Below are 16,810 nucleotides of genomic sequence, written 5' to 3'. Positions count from 1 at the left end.
ATGATAGGAGATGGTGAGTAAGCACTTAAAGTATGCTATAACGGGATTACCTTGCGATGGGCTAAAAGTTTGCATGTGTGTGTTTAAAAAAGAAAATTGGGACATTATCAGTATTTCTACAATATGAGGGCCATGTTTGTCATCGCCTGCACACATGCATGCATGCATCCATCCATCCATCCATTTGCTTCCGCTTATCCTTTTCAGGATCGCGGGGGCGCTGGAGCCTATCCCAGCTGTCATAGGGCGAGAAGCGGGGTACACCCTGGACAGGTCGCCAGTCTGTCGCAGAGCCAACACAGAGACAGACAACCATTCACGCTCACATTCACTCCCACATTTACACCTATGGCCAATTAACCTATCCCCACAAACTGCATGTCTTTGGACAGATATGTACACATGCATAATTGTCCAAATCCACACAGTCACAAACAGAAACATTATGTGTGGAGGTGTGGAGATCCTAAATAGGTTTGAAACTTGATAGTATCTCCAAAGAAAGCATAGCTCTACTGTGAAGTTAGCAGTGCAGCAGAGTTGGAAAACACACAAATAGGACTGCATATTGGCATGAGGCCACTCATAAATGTCTTTGTTGTCACGATAACCAATAAACTAGCAGCTAAACTCCTCCATTTAGTTTCAGTATTTTAACACTGCTGCAATTGAGTTCATTAATACTACTTAGTACACAAGCACAAAAAGGCAATAACAATTTAACTGTTGTTATGTTTTGCATGAAAAACTGTTAGAACAGTGTCCATTTAATCGGGTTAAATAACATCCCGTTTAAAATGCGATTAAAATGTTTAAAAGCATACAGGGAACACGGTGAGTGCTGTCAGTAAACATGTACTTAATCTCATTAAAACTGCTGAAAACTGCACTGCAGTATATAACTATGATTTGGCAATCTTTGATCAGTCAGATTAATCACTGCTGTCTTTTAAATGTAATGCTTTTAGCATGGCATGGACTTGTGCATGCATTCGATGGTACTAGCACCTCCATTTATTTTGTTGTTATGTGCAAGATTTTGCAGCCAGTCATGGAGATTGTTTAAGTTGAGGCACCAAGAAAATTAAAGAAATACAAGACCTGTTTGTGCGAGGGTGTAATGATCAATGGTCACTTTTGTAATGCACTACAAGCAAAGTTGATCTGACTTGTTGGCTTGTTAGATAGCTGGATATTTAACATGAACTTTAAACACATAAAGAAGAGAAGAAAAGACATAAAACTATTAAGTAAACTGTCCAAAGCGTCCATGTGTATGTTTGTGTGCGTCTGTGTGTGAGAATTCCCAGAAGTCGTCTAACATGCTGGAGGTGACCCTTTCTGCTGACAAGTTAAATGATGAATAATGACTGTGCACCTTGAAAAAGACCAAGACGCACAGACACACCAGTGTAAGCACGCAGAGTGTGAAGGCTCATGCTGTTCTGGGTTTATTGCTTATTATTTTGTGTGTGCGTGTGTGTGTGTGTGTGTGTGTAGCGAGCGCCCCAGCCTCCCCCAGAGAGATGATGAGTCTGAAGGAACGCAAGATGGACTACGATTCCACGGCAACCAACGCCGGTTTCCATAGCAACAAAGGAGAGCACACATCCCGGAAAGACGGCATGGCAGGTGTGTGTATGTGTGTGTGATGGAGATGAATTAAATGATTCTATTTTATCCCCCTCTTTATCTTTCCTTCTCCTCTATATTCATTCCCTATTTCCTCTTTCACTTATCTGCCTTTTTTCAGCTTCACACCATTTCTCTTCTCACACACTTTGATTCTTCTCAATCTTCTCCTGTCTTCCTTTCCAGTTTCTTTCTTCCCGTGCCTTCTTGTTATCTCTTCACTCTATTAGCTTCCACGCTCCCTTTATGTCTATTTATTTATTTTCTATTTTTTAATGTTTTCTATTTTTTCCATCTCTTTCTCTTATGATAAATTCTTTATGTGACAAGTAGCACACTAAGAAGCTTTGAAACTCTCATAAGTTATTGTCAGATATCTGATAGGTATTATTAGTAGCTATTTTTGTCATTAATTGAAAAAGTGGTATAATTTTTATTTTTATTTTATCCATCAAGTTCAAATTTCCTGTGGGACATCTACACTGTTCCGAAACTCTTACCTGACTGCCAGCGATGATATCAAGCAAAACCAGGTGAGTTAATGCTGCTCTGTGAATCCACTTTTCTGTATGCATATGTAGCAATACACCACCACAGCGTTTTAGCAGTGCATGCATTTCAGGGGTTTTTTAACAGAGATAGCAGCAGGATAGAAAACGCACAAATATATGCACACAAAAGGTGTCCCAGTGTGATAAGAGATGTGCTGGCAGAGTGTGCAATGGAGGCACACCCTCAGCTCAAGCAGTATCAAACGACTGCAACCTGAAACCACACCCGACTGGCAATTAAAGTCATTACCTCAGTTGATTGCACTAATTATTTGCTCTTGGTAAATGACTCTGCTGGTACCGAGGGAAGGGAAATAAAAGGCATCAGAGCCATTGACTTTGAAATTTTGGCCCGATTTCTTCATCACTTATAAGTTTCTAATTAAAGTATAAGTTCATTTGTACGGGTACGAACTTTTAACACTGGCAGTTAAACATGTAAACACGTTTTCCTCACGCGGCTGCACACGCGTGCGCTCACACACACAGACACACGCACACAACTGGCCTGTGCGAGTTATAGTGTTATAGTGTTAGAGATGCATTGCCGCCTTCAACGCCTGCATGTAATAGAGAATTCACAGCATGAACCCCTTCCCCACTGATTCCTTTCTGAGCTCTTTACCCATACAGCCTGCCTTTCAAAACCTTTTGTCCCTTGTGTTCACTCTTACCTGTCACTCTCCTTTCCATCGCTCCCTCTTTATCTCTCTCCCCTTTTCTTCCACTCCCACCTTTCCTCCCGTTACCCACATGTCTTTGACTCTCCATTCTTTTCCTTGCTGCACCTCACCCCCCCCACCTACCACTCTTTCACTTCAACCACTCCCCGCCAGGGTCCAGCCCAGCCCTGCGTCGTGCCCCCTCAGCCCCAGCTGGACAGTCCGTCAGCAGCCGTGCTAAAAGACTACGACCCCTACCCTCCCCCTCCCTCCTTCCCCCAGCCTCAGCCACCGCAGCCTCCACCTCACAGCCAGAGCCGGAGCTTTGACGAGGCCTACTACGAGGACCAAGGACCACCGCCACCTCCGCCACCCCAGCCACAGCCACCGATCCAGGCTCAGGCCCAGCCTCAGGCCCCACCCCAGCAACCTCCAATCTCCACCGGACCACCCAGGGACCCGCGGGAAGATCTGCGCATGCATCTGGGCCTCAAATCAACCGGCAACTACGTAGACTTCTACTCGGCCTCTCGGCCATACAGCGAACTAAACTACGAGACCAGCCACTATCCGGCCTCACCTGACTCCTGGGTCTAGTTAGACTACAGTGTTGGGGGGCAAGAAAGAGTCTGTGTGTGCTTGTGTGAAAGGGATTATTTTTGCAAGACATCAGCAGTGATTATACGTGGTATTTTGAAAGCGATCTTGTAGCCAGTGGCAGGAAATTTATGTTCTCTAAAATAAGTGGGATAGCAGAGCTGGATGGGGATAGGAAGTAAAGTCAGGTCGAGCAACAAAGAGAGACTGCATGTGCATGTGAACTTTTTTTTCCAGACCAGTTTATTTCTTTAAAGTCAGCTCCATTTCACCAGTGAGTGGAGCTAGTGGAAGTAGATATGACAAAGTGTGTTTGACAGTTTGAACTAAGAGTAGGAAACAGAATATAAAAAGAGAGAAAATGACCAGGCGGATAGAGTATGCAGATGTCAAGAGAGAAGAAGAGGGCGCTAGGATAAAGAAATAAGCAGCAGTTGAGGGAGCGTTCTTACTCTGTAGGAGCAAAGAGCTGTCTGACCTAAGGAGGAGATGAGAGACAAAGATGGCATGAGGGTTCTTGAAGAGGTCAGGAAGAATAAAAGCACAGAAAAAGATGAAAGCACATCAGGCAACAAGCAAGAAGTGGATGTTTACCATTTCACCCAAGTGACAAACGTAGCACTGCTTTTATCCCCCTTTTTTGTTGCAATGGCCTTGCCGCCTCCAGAGGCTTCTGAATTTGCGTTCAAGGAATGTCATCTTCAAGAGACTTCTTTTTTTGTCGTCATTCTTTTACATCTTTTTTATTTGTACTTTTCTAAATTTTCACTTTCAGCAAAACAAAAAGAAACTTTTTATTTTCTGTGTACAGTAAAAGGTGATATAGTGTGTATATTACACGGTTTTGATGGGCCACTTATACAAACATAATTTATTTTCCATGACTGACTGCTGACTGAAACATCAAAAGCAACAAAAAATAAGCGAAATGTGAACACGAGAATCAGACCTGACAGACATCATCAGGATGGGTGTCAGCAGACACTTTTGTTTTGGCCCCCCTTTCCTTTCCCAGGAAGAGAGGAAGCACTGCGATATTTGTGTTTTTCTCTCTCCGTCGAGTGAATTTTGTCATGGACACAGTAAAGAGCAGTTCAAAGCTGCCAAAACATCAGTTTGGCAGAGCAGCATTGTTCCAGAGTCCCCGTCAACTAAAGTGCTTTTTCACTGCCTAAAGATTATATGTGTATGTTTAAAGCACACTCTCTGTCTTTGGAAAGGTTTGTCTTTTCACTTTGGGGAATCTGACATGTTTGACAATGTCAACTTTTAGTGGTTTGTCATCATCACCTCTGCATAAAAAAAACCAAACTGTTTCAAGTTTTTTTTTTCACATCAGTGAAAGCCGCCAGTATTGTACATCTCAGTGTACAGTAGAGACAAAGGAAGACGAGAGAGAAAGGTCTTGTGCCAAACTTTGACACACAGTGGACCAGTCCAAGAGGACTTTAAAAGGAAATTTTTGTCGACGTTTACAGACGACGTAGACTGGCCGACTCACTCTGCTGTTTGTAACTTTTATTTTCTTGTGTTTTTGATCAGGTGAAGCTGTACTTATTGCTGGGAATCATGGGTAATGTCTCTCTCCCGTAGATGTACAGACCTGCCTCTCCGTGTTGGCTGAGCACATGTGGGTGTGTATGCGGATGTGTGTGTGGGCGGGGGGGTTGACGTGTGTGCGCACGCGTGTGTTTGTGTACCAGAGGTGTGGACTCGAGTCACATGACTTGGACTCGAGTCAGACTCGAGTCATTAATTTTATGACTTTAGACTTGACTTGAAAAAATGTTCTAAGACTTGTGACTTGACTTGGACTTTTACACCAATGACTTGGGACTTGAATTGGACTTGAACCGGTTTACTTGAAAAGACTTGATATTTTACCCCAAATATAAAATTTAACATGCATATTATATGGAGATTGAAAATGTGACGTCATTCACGGGTAGAACCGCAAAGGATTCTGGGAACTCGTGGCAAGCGGTACTAGCGCACGCAGGCTTTCAATTAAAATCAGTCACACAGCGATAAAAAGAAACACAAAAATGTCAAGAAGCTGTTGTATTATTAACTGCAATAGCCGGTCGCATGACAGCCACGGGAAGCCGACGGGTAAAGAGATCAGTTGTTATCGGATTACGTCGTGGAAGAGAAATTGTTCGAGCCATGTTTCCGAAGTAACAAAGAGGCGACTGGATTGCAGCCATTCAAAGATCAAATATAACGTCCTAGAACACTCCAGCTCACAGGTTAGTCTGCTCCAAGCATTTACACAAAGGTCAGTCTGCTGTTGTAGTTAATGCGTCATTTTTCTTAACATAATTGGTGATATAGGTTACAAGCAAGTCTGGCGCTGAACAGAAATTGTCGCGCTATGCTCCTTTATTTATTGTGTTTATTGTGCATAAATAGTAAATGATCCTGACACAATATTGTGTTTCGCTTCTGTTATTATGGTACATTGACAAAAACATATACTTTTATTCACAGGATAAAACAGGTTTTTTGTATCACTAATTGTCCAGTACGATTACAGCATACAATATTATTGTCACTGCTACATTTCTGTGATGCTACCAGAAATTATTTCCACTACTAATTAATTACCGTTGAGCTCAAAGGTCCTATTAATAAACGGTTAACGAATGTGTATTTATGACGACGATTTGTGAGACTGGTAAACTTATGATACGTACGATGGTCTTTCGTTCTACACGGTGCATTTCAAGGTCCTGTACCCATCCGTCGGTAAACTGTACCTGGGCTTGTTGCAGTGACCGGAAGTTACTAAACTTCATGAGTGTATGCGCTCACTCCAAGAACCGTATAATTATAAATATGCATATAAATATGCTAAGATGAGATAGCTGACTTCATCTAACTAGCAAATGTTTTCCAGGCTACGTTGGTGATACAGTTTTTTTTTAATGTGTATGATATTTTTGTCATGCGATTTTAAAGCTGGTCCTACAACCGCATCCAAGAATAACATGCAGCGTATCTCAGAACTGTCGGTGAAAATTATTCTTGGAGCTAGGTTTAATTGAGCTGCATTTTAAAGAGGTGCAATTTCACAATTTGTGTATATTTTCTAAGTTCACTATTTTGTATGTGTTGAGAAAAACACAGATTTAAAAATTACATGGTCTAATATTTACATTTAGCATATAACTGCAACATTATTTTTTCGTTTGTTTTTTTTTAAAGACTCGAAAGGACTTGAAATTCAAAGTTTCAGACTTGTGACTTGACTCGGACTTTTACACCAGTGACTTGAGACTCGACTCTGACTTGCCTGACATTACTTGAGACTTGAGGATAAAGACTTGAGACTTACTTGAGACTTGCAAAACAATGACTTGGTCCCACCTCTGTTGTGTACATGTGCATGTATGTGACAGAATGTGTGGCCTGTGTGTACACGTAAACTTGAGCGAGCGTATCTATGCATGCATGTGTGTAGTAGTGTGCGTATGCCTCTGTTGCGTGTATGTGTCTGAGCGTTCCTGTACAAATCAATGTCCAAACAAGGCATTCCTACCGACAGTTTGTCCAGTTTTACAACATGAAAAACCAAGGAAAAAATCACTAGAAGGAATTGTTGATATAGAATGACAAATCTATAAATATATGAATATGAATATAAATATATATATATAAATATATATATAATTTTTATGTGCTGATGTCAGTGTCACTAAATGCAACAAATGTTCGCAGAGAAAACAATTATGTGGTGTACAACAGGACTCTTGTTCACTTGACCTAAACATGGAAACTGCTGATCGGGACCCCCCCACCCCAGTCGAGACAAAAAGAGAAATCCCACCTGAAGATGCTCAGGCTCTGGTGCGAGTTGTGTGTTGTGTGTCCATGCTTCTTAGATGACCCTGCTGAGAGAGGACCGTACTTGAACACAAGGAAAAAATAAAGACTCTTTGCAATCAAACAACACGGTCTCCGATCCTCTTGATGATTTTTTTTTTCTTTTCACAGAAATGTGCATTAGATATATTTTTCTCACAAGGCAAAAGTGCTCATGTGGTGCATGTGTGGGTTAAGCTGACACACTTTGATGTGTTTTTGTTTAATTCACATTCTTGTGTGATTTTCTTCAGTCTGTATTTTGTTCAAAAGGGCTTCAGGTGCCTTTGAAGATGTAATAGCAGAATGTAGGAATATCTTCCTTCCCGTGTTCCTTCTGTGGTATCTGAGGCAGCCTTTAAAATCTGCTCTCATAAAATAAATAAATATAAACAGCAAGTACTTAAATTCATTACATATTAAGTCAAGTGAGATGGGATGATTATTACAGAACAAATACCTTTTTGGAGATTTTAAATACTGTAAATATATAAATTGGCAAGGGGAAAATGTACAGTAACATTAATATCTGTTTATTATTAAAACTGTAATTCTATGTATATATTTACCACTGTGGGCATTTTAAATGTCTATTTGGATTTGACTATCCAATATTTGCTTTTAATAGCTCTAATGCACAAATAACATCAAAGCAAAACTTCTATTCAGTTTAACAAAGTTATTGTTCCTGTGTATTTGCAGTGTATTGTACTATAAGTGATAAACACTCACCCGGCTCTTCGTTAGGTACGTCTGTTCAAATGCTCTCTAACGCATATATCTAATCGGCCAATCACATGCCAGCAACTCAGTGCATTCAGGCATGTAGACACAGTCGAGATGACCTGCTGAAGTTAAAACTGCACATCAGAATGGAGTGGAAAGGCGATTAAAGCGACATTGAATATGGCCTGAATGCTGGTGCCAGACAGCCTAGTCTGAGTGTTTCACAAACTGCTGGTCTGCTGGGATTTTCCTGCACAACCATCTCTAGAGTTACAGAGAATGGCTCCAAAAAAGAGAGAGAAAATATCAAGTGAGCGGCAGTTCTCTGGACAAAAGTGCTGATGCTGATGGAAGAGGTCCTACTGCTTCAAGCTGGTTGGAAGGCAACAGTAACAACAATAATCACTCATTACAACATGAGTACACAATGTACTGAACATTGAGCCAGGTGGGTTGTAGCGTTGAGAAACGGACACTAAAGGTACAAGTCACACAAACATTCCCTGGTCTGAGTCTGCTGCGGCACCATGAAAGCATCCATCCTGCCTTGTATCAGCAGTCGAAGCTGCTGCTGGTGGTAAAGTCATGGGAACACTTAGTACCAACTGAGCATTGTTTACGCACCATAGCCTCTCTGAGTATTGCTGCTTACCGTGTCGATCCCATGATGACCACAGTGGACTCATTGTCTGGTTGCACTTTTAGCAGGACAGCATGTCACAACGCTCAAATAATCTCAAACTAGTTTCTTGAGCATGATAATGACTTCATTGTACTCAAATAGCCTCCACAGTCACCAGATCTCAATCCAACAGAGCACCTTTGAGATGTGGTGGAATGGGAGATTCATGTCATCATGTCAACGTGGACCAAAATCTGTGAGCAATGTTTCACAGCAATGTTGAAACTCTGACAAGACGAATTAAGGCAGTTCTGAAGGCAAAAAGGAGAGATTTATTTCAGAGGAATAGGAATATATCAGTTTATCTCACGTTAAGACAAAGGGAAACACACCAGGTTGTGCTAAGTTTGTGAGAGGCAAAAAAAAACTCATGAAAAGTAACAAGCACTGCAAGCCTCCCACGGCTTTACAATTTAATTAGATTTTTTTAATTAATATTTTCTTGCACTGAAATGGCCATTATTTCTCAGCGCATACTGACTTGCTTCACTGTGGGATTCTCTTAGCCTGATAAATTGACCAACAACAGCCAAATATAAAGAAAATATATCAATAAACTGAAATTAGGCTTTATTGGTATTTAATGGTGTATTTTACTCTATGTGAGCCTGATAGCTCGAGTCACTATATTGCTTAATTCGTAATCTATTTACAAATGGTTTGTAGACAATATTTAAGTTTGATAGGGGTCTTAAAATGTAATTATGTTGCCAGTATAGCGCAAATTCTGAATATAAAGCAACAGTATGACATTAATGGTAAGTTTTGCTACAATTCTTTTTGTTGAATAGTAAATGGTACTGACGTGTTTTTAAGGTTATAATTTTAAATGAATCTGAGAGAAAAATAGTAAGAGTGCACATTGAGATTGTGACATTGCATGCCACAAACTCAGTATTAATTTAATTTACAAAGCACCAACATTAGCATATTTCCACTTCTGTACATCAGGAGCGAACATTACCGAGTTGGTGCAAATTAATTCGGAGGTATTTCATTTATCTTTTAGTGACATAATAAATTTATGGTATTTTAGGAAGAGGTCCACAGACAACAGTCAATAAATTCAAATTCATTTGCTACTGTTGGCCCTGACAAACAACACTGTTAAAATCTTGATACCATCATCTGCTCACACAAACATATTCACTGGGAACTTGACTGACTGCTGCCTGGGAACATGTATGATAATGCTTTGCATGTCAGTCCTTTTCACTCTTTGGCTGATAATGACCCTTTCAAATGCTGTACAGTTAATGTACTTACACAGCGGAGCAGTGATAGGCACGGCAGGGGGCTTAATATTTCACTGTGATGTTGCCCCAGACTGACAGCAGTGGAATGTGCTTAGAGTGGTGTTAATAATGGAAAGATGTATGAAGATGCAGGGGCTCCTACAAGCACCAGCCTCTGTTGTTACACTGTTGACACTGGACAGACATCAAAGATGCAGTAATGGAATTAAATTCCCGTTTTGTGTTTTGCCATTTTTGCATTACCCCTAGTACTTTCATCCCATTCACCCAGATATCAATTTGTATTGAGCTGAACTTGAAGCATATAAAATGAATGAGGCTGGGCTGGGCTGGAGGTAGCAGCGTTTGTTACAATCCATTGGAATTCATGTCCTCCTCCCACGTTCCCTCTCTTCCCCTTCTTTGATGCTGTCTAGGTTAGGCCTGTGAAATGTAGTGCTGGGTAATAACTCCATTGCGCTGATTATTAGCCTTCACAATAGAGGCAAGCCTCCTCTGTCTGAGCAAAGTCCTGTAGTGGAAGGCTGGTGTAACTTAATGTGGCATGAAAATAGCTCCTCAATTTTCCTACGCACAGCCTTTCTAGAAACTGCCCTGTAACACCCAGCAGATGCCTCCGGCCTTCACTGTTTCACTCATCGTCTCTTAGCATTCTTTCCTTATATTTCCTTCCTTATAGCATCCCTGGTCATTCGGTCATGACACACCTCAGGATCACAGGTGTGTGTCTACACATGAGCCAGGGAGGATGTAATGGAAGATTTGGTGGAGGAGAGCAGGTTAAATGAGATGTAAGGAAAACGAGAAGGAGACAGTTATAGTGGGGAGCAGGTGGAGGGTCTGCGATTTATACCGTGAAGATTTAAGTGTGAAATCAATTTGTGTTTAAGGAGAAGTGTGGGTACACAGTGCCACTGTGTGCCAAGGATAAACCTTGAGAAATCACCGTTCTCATCCGTAAAGGACGGATAAGCAGGGGTGGAACTTGAAAGAAGCACAAGGTCCTACCAGTCGACATTGGACATGAAATAATGGACAACAATGTGAGTCGTTGCAGCACCTGCAGGTGTTGAAAAACTTGAAAACTTCAGACCTGTGAAATATAAGAAATATGTTTGAAAATAACTCTGTTCCACTGAGCAATCTGTCAAATGTGTCTGCAACACCTGCAGCTCAAACAAGGACAGCTCAGAACTAAAGTTCACATGCTATAAGTGCTCAGCTTTTTTTTAAAGGTATGAACATGTCACAAGGTAAAATGGTTCTGTGGTTTATATATATCCTGACACCTTCTGGCATGCCAACTGAATACAACGACCACACCACTGAATCCAAATAGAAGAAGAGTAAAATACCCGGAAACACGTTAATACAGCAGATTAAACAGCGGTTAAATCTACTGTTCAAAAGGGAACATTCATTTTGGAGTGACGTAACTTTATATCTGCTACTTTCCACAGACTGTATGGAAGGCTATCTGTAAAGCTCTGTAGACTTAAAGTGAACTGGAGACACAGAGAATGTTTTTACAAGTAACCATTTTCACCAAAAGCAGAATCAAAGATTGTTATTTTGAACATATTTTCATAGCTTATATAGCAAAACTGGATCAGCACTAGCTTTTCTATGGGCAGAAATCTGTGCCATCAGAAACTGAATTTGAATAAGTTAAATTCGAATTTGAATTGCTCGGATTGAATCTGAATTGTAACTTGAATAAATGCTTTTACAAACTGAATATGAATTAGCCTAATTTTAAATTCAATTTATTGGTTTGAAAATGATCATCACTAAATTGAAATTGAATTTTATATTTTGAAAATGAATTCATTTGCTTTGAAACTGTATTTTATCCTTTAAAAAATTAGCTCTTGAATAATTTCAGTTTCACTTCTCACCATTCAGTTTCAGTTCTACAATTCATCTTTTTGGGACTTACATCCGGTTCCGGTTCAAGAGTAGTCGAGCGCAGATTAATAGAACTACGTTTTACTAGCGGACCGAAAGTGTTACTGACTGGAATCTACAGCGTCTTGAGCTGAATTAAGACTTCAGAGGTCATTCGTCATGTTGAATGACCAGCGGATAAACTCTCAGGTTGGTAATAAATGTATTACATGTATAAGAACAAGCGTCATGTTAACAAATGATAGCCGTACAGTAACTTTTATGCTTATTGTAGCTGTTAGCTAAAAACGCTAATTTAGCGTAGTTTGTCTTGGATTCAGCTTTGACAAACAAATATAATCGACTGTTTCTAGTAGAATTCCATACTTGTCATCTTGCACCCTCTCAGAGCCCTGTATGCTTGCAGAGACCCCTACAGTAGGGAAACATGCAAAACGGTGTCCAAACCTTTGTATTTTAGCTTTATTTATGTCTTACACAGCATCCCAACTCTTTAGCTAACTTCTAGATTCCCGTCAGTAACACTTTCGGTCCGCTAGTAAAACGTAGTTCTATTAATCTGCGCTTGAACCGGAACCGGATGTAAGTGCCAAAAAACTGAATTGTAGAACTGAAACTGAATGGTGAGAAGTGAATCTGAAATTATTCAAGAGCTAAATTTTTAAAGGATAAAATACAGTCAATCCTATTCATCAGCATTGAACTGAAGCATGGTTTACAAACCTTTTGACTCCATGGACTGGACTGTAGCTGCCGGAAGGGGGAGAGTGAGGGGGAAGAGTGCCACAGACCAGATATGTTAAACTATATCTTAGTTAAAGCAAAATTCAACCTTAACTAGTATATAACCCACATGAAAATCAATGCAAACCATGTTTGTCAGTGACAGGCCCAGTGTGTTTTTAATATCCAGTCTGTTAAAGAGCCTTGTTCTGGTGGCTGTCATTGTCAATCCATGCTGTCGCAAAATCGTTCAGACAAACGTGTGTTCGGTTCACGTGTTTTGACTAAATTTAATATTTGAATGACATCACTCACCTGGTTGGGCTCCAGTGACAGTCTCATACATGCCAAGACTTCACAAGGAATGCAACAATGAATAGACCCGCATTTCAGTGCAACCTGTTTCACACGAGTGATGAAGCCAGACAGTGTCGTTGCTACAGCACCATCAGTGCCCACACATACACAGCTGTCCCAGCTGATTTTACCAGTCATGCATTTACCCAAGGCCTTTAAGATTTTCTCTCCTGTTGATTTTCTTGGCAGAGTTAAAGCACACAGCGAGTCCTCCCGCAAGTCATTTTGATTGATGTAACTAACATAAACTAATAAAATCACTTTGTTTTCCACGTCTGTAGACTCATCCACCACAGGGATGCAGCGAGTCTGTCAAACAGCTGGCTTTCAACATCTTCTGCTATCTCATCTCGCCGCCTCTTAACTGTGTTCTCCGAGAGGAACGTGCCCAACTTTGCTAGCTGCTGCTTCACCGAAAACAAATGTCGTCTGCAGCTGCTCCCCACTGTCAAAAGGCTCGGCGATACAATTAGCCGCCACATACGACACCTTTAAAGCAGTGATGTTAACTGAAGTTTCAAACTTTAGCACCTGACTCTGACTGTCTTGTCTTTCAAAATAGTCTACCAACATGTGCTTCAGAGCAGGATGTCTAGTCTCCAAATGCACAAGTAACTTTGAAGGCTTCATAACCTCATTGCTTGCTTCTCCCCGCACACCACACACATGGGATTTGGAGCAATAGGAACCAAAGAAGTGATGAAGCCACATTTGCATGGTTGCTGTCATAATTTAAGTTGAGTTTTACTTTCTTCTTATTATTTTCTCAATATAAGGAATAATCAGTATAGCCTCAATATAAGGACTCGTGCACAATCAGGAATGCTGGCTCTACAAAGACTCACTGTAGAAGTCTAAATCCATTATAACAATCCACACACTGATTAACTGCTGGGTTTGCATTCAGTGCTTAGCAGCAAATACTGAGTCTTTTTTATGGCAACAAGGCTGAAAAGCTGCTGTGGTGGTGAAGAGAAAGAGGGTTAAGGAGTGTTGCTGGTTATTTTGGAGGTAAAATTAGAGAGGACTCAGATAAGTACACTCCAGAAGAGGAGAAAAGCAGCCAAACAGGATTTCGCAGACAAACAGGGCTCTAGAGGACTTTTTGAAATCCCTATTTATTTGAATCAAGGATATGTACCTCTCATTTTTCATTTTCCCTGCTGTTGTAAATTCTGCTGCATCTACCAGCTAAGCAACAGAAATAAGAAATGTCAGGAAGCCTCCCCACAGCAAGATGTTCTCTCCCATTTGACATGGGTGTTATCATGGTTCATTTGCACCTGTGGGAAGAGGCAGGATGCTTCAATTTGATGCTTGCCAAAAAAGTCTTTTCTCAGGGCACTTACGCTGAGCAGTGTTTATTAATATAGCTGAAGATAGCCTCGGAACATCAGTAGTGACGTCAAACCTCCGGGGATAAACTACACTAGACATCACAGTAAAGAAAATGCAGTGCAGAGTGAATGAAGAGGTCAAACATTTGATATGCGTGTGTGCCTTTGATGTGATGTGCCTGTGTTAAATGGCATCGCTTTGTTTCTTTCTTAACTTTATTATATACAAGGTTGCCTCATGAACAAATCCACAAAAGCTCATTCGATGCTGTATACATTTAAAATTCCTGCATCTTCCTCTTCAATACAGACCACCGTGACTCTTTGCATTCATCAGACTTAAAAGCCTTGAGACTCCTATGCAGCTTACATACATTTTACACTCTAATTTTTTTTACTTGGTAGGTAATCTTGTTCATTTATTATAAAACTAAACCAGTTTTTATGAGTGTGAAAATCAATGTGCATGAGTAATAGCTGCATATAAGAATAAAATAAAAAACTACCAGAAAATCTAAAAGTTTGTTAAAATTTAAAAGGTACAGTAAGTCATTTTTTAACAGAAAATCAATGTTGTTCTCATAAATATGCATTGATTGGTGTGTAACTGCATCTTCCATAATATTGTTCTCATAAATCTGAAACTTGAATCTTGAATACAACAGTGGGTGGGATGGACGTTGCATTTTTAATCGTGTGTTATGTATGTGGCTAGAGACCACACCATACATACTATTCCTTAAATGGTACTTTTCATTTGGAAACTATTATTGTTAACCATTTATAATTTAACATTTCAATCATCTCCTTCTCATGTGTCCTTCTCCACCTCTGCTCTTTCCTTTCTCCCTCATTTACATTAGGCCAGTGTTAGGCTTACATTTCACTCAAGTGTCCAACAATGTTAGATCTACATCAAAGGCAGTTTCACTAATGCCGGCTAACAGCAGCTAACAGAGGCTAACAGCATCAATAACAGCAGCGCTTTCCGACAGAAAATTTCAGGATATCCTAGAGCAACTCACCTCGGTAGTGCTGTCATTGGACAGAAATGAGTTTCGCTGACTCATCAGTTCCTGTCAGACTTCTTTCATAAGGTTTTACAACCAACTCCAGAGTAAATAGACATGGAGACCAGCTGAGGTAAACAGCAGACAGACAGACTACAGTCACTAAAGATGAACTGCGGCCAGAGTTTTTGAGGTTACTTTGGACTATAGAGATACAATACCACAAAATATTTAATTGGTTTATATAATTTTTTTCATTCCTAATGTATTGCCAAGTGTTGACATTATGACATTTTCCCAGTCTGCAAATTGTGCCGAATGTGTGGAGTGTGAAGTGGAGGATTCAAGATGCAGACGGGGGGATACAGACAGAAAATTAACAAAAGGTGAGCCATTTATTTATTTATTTAAAATGAAATACAACACATTTAAAGTGAAACACGACACCTAGCAGGGAATCACAAATTATAGATTAAAGTAAATGCAACTACAAGAAACATATGGGGCATGGAAACAGCACTGACAAGGACAAAGGGGAAAGATGGCACTATATATCCACACAGAAGGGCAATCAGGGGATATGGGGAAGTAAAATTTAAAGCAAGACACTATAACTATCAAAATAAAACAGGAAGTGACAAGACAAGAAACACCAAAGACAGATCCAGACATATTCGTGTCCAACCCTCCCTCCCATTTCAATTCAATTCAATTTTATTTATATAGCGCCAAATCACAACAAAAGTCGCCTCAAGGCGCTTCATAGATACAGAGAAAAACCCAACAATCATATGACCCCCTATGAGCAAGCACTTTGGTGACAGTGGGAAGGAAAAACTCCCTTTTAACAGGAAGAAACCTCCGGCAGAACCAGGCTCAGGGAGGGGCGGCCATCTGCTGCGACCGGTTGGGGTGAGAGAAGGAAGACAGGATAAAAGACATGCTGTGGAAGAGAGACAGAGGTTAATAACAGATATGATTCAATGCAGAGAGGTCTATTAATACATAGTGAGTGAGAAAGGTGACTGGAAAGGAAAAACTCAATGCATCATGGGAATCCCCCGGCAGCCTACGTCTATTGCAGCATAACTAAGGGAGGATTCAGGGTCACCTGGTCCAGCCCTAACTATATGCTTTAGCAAAAAGGAAAGTTGTAAGCCTAATCTTGAAAGTAGTGTCTTTCTCCCGAATCCAAACTGGAAGCTGGTTCCACAGAAGAGGGGCCTGAAAACTGAAGGCTCTCCCTCCCATTCTACTTTTAAATACTCTAGGAACAACAAGTAGGCCTGCAGAGCGAGAGCGAAGTGCTCTAATAGGGTGATATGGTACTACAAGGTCATTAAGATATGATGGGGCCTGATTATTTAAGACCTTGCATGTGAGGAGCAGGATTTTGAATTCAATTCTGGATTTAACAGGAAGCCAATGAAGGGAAGCCAAAACAGGAGACATATGCTCTCTCTTTCTAGTCCCTGTCAGGACTCTTGCTGCAGCATTTTGGATTA

At 40.5% G+C, this 16,810-nt stretch overlaps 1 protein-coding gene across 1 annotated transcript in view; it reads left to right on the top strand.

Moving 5' to 3' along the window:
• The window catches only part of ctnnd2a (catenin (cadherin-associated protein), delta 2a), a 272,153-nt gene extending 264,925 nt beyond the window's left edge, over nucleotides 1-7,228 (top strand). Inside the window, exons 23-25 of the mRNA XM_085468656.1 lie at nucleotides 1,501-1,632; nucleotides 2,089-2,165; nucleotides 3,020-7,228. Of these exons, the coding sequence (XP_085324782.1) occupies nucleotides 1,501-1,632; nucleotides 2,089-2,165; nucleotides 3,020-3,442 (632 nt within the window). The 3' untranslated portion in view covers nucleotides 3,443-7,228. The remainder of the gene's footprint in view (nucleotides 1-1,500; nucleotides 1,633-2,088; nucleotides 2,166-3,019) is intronic.
• The last annotated feature ends 9,582 nt before the right edge of the window (nucleotides 7,229-16,810 follow it).

Source organism: Copadichromis virginalis, linkage group LG9 (assembly GCF_057382275.1).
Source record: "Copadichromis virginalis isolate Kocher_CV1m ecotype Utaka linkage group LG9, C_Virginalis_male_GT1.1, whole genome shotgun sequence".
NCBI classification, from domain to species: Eukaryota; Metazoa; Chordata; class Actinopteri; order Cichliformes; family Cichlidae; genus Copadichromis; species Copadichromis virginalis.
The sequence above is the reverse complement of the archived record's forward strand: the minus strand, read 5'-3'. Positions and strand labels throughout refer to the sequence as shown.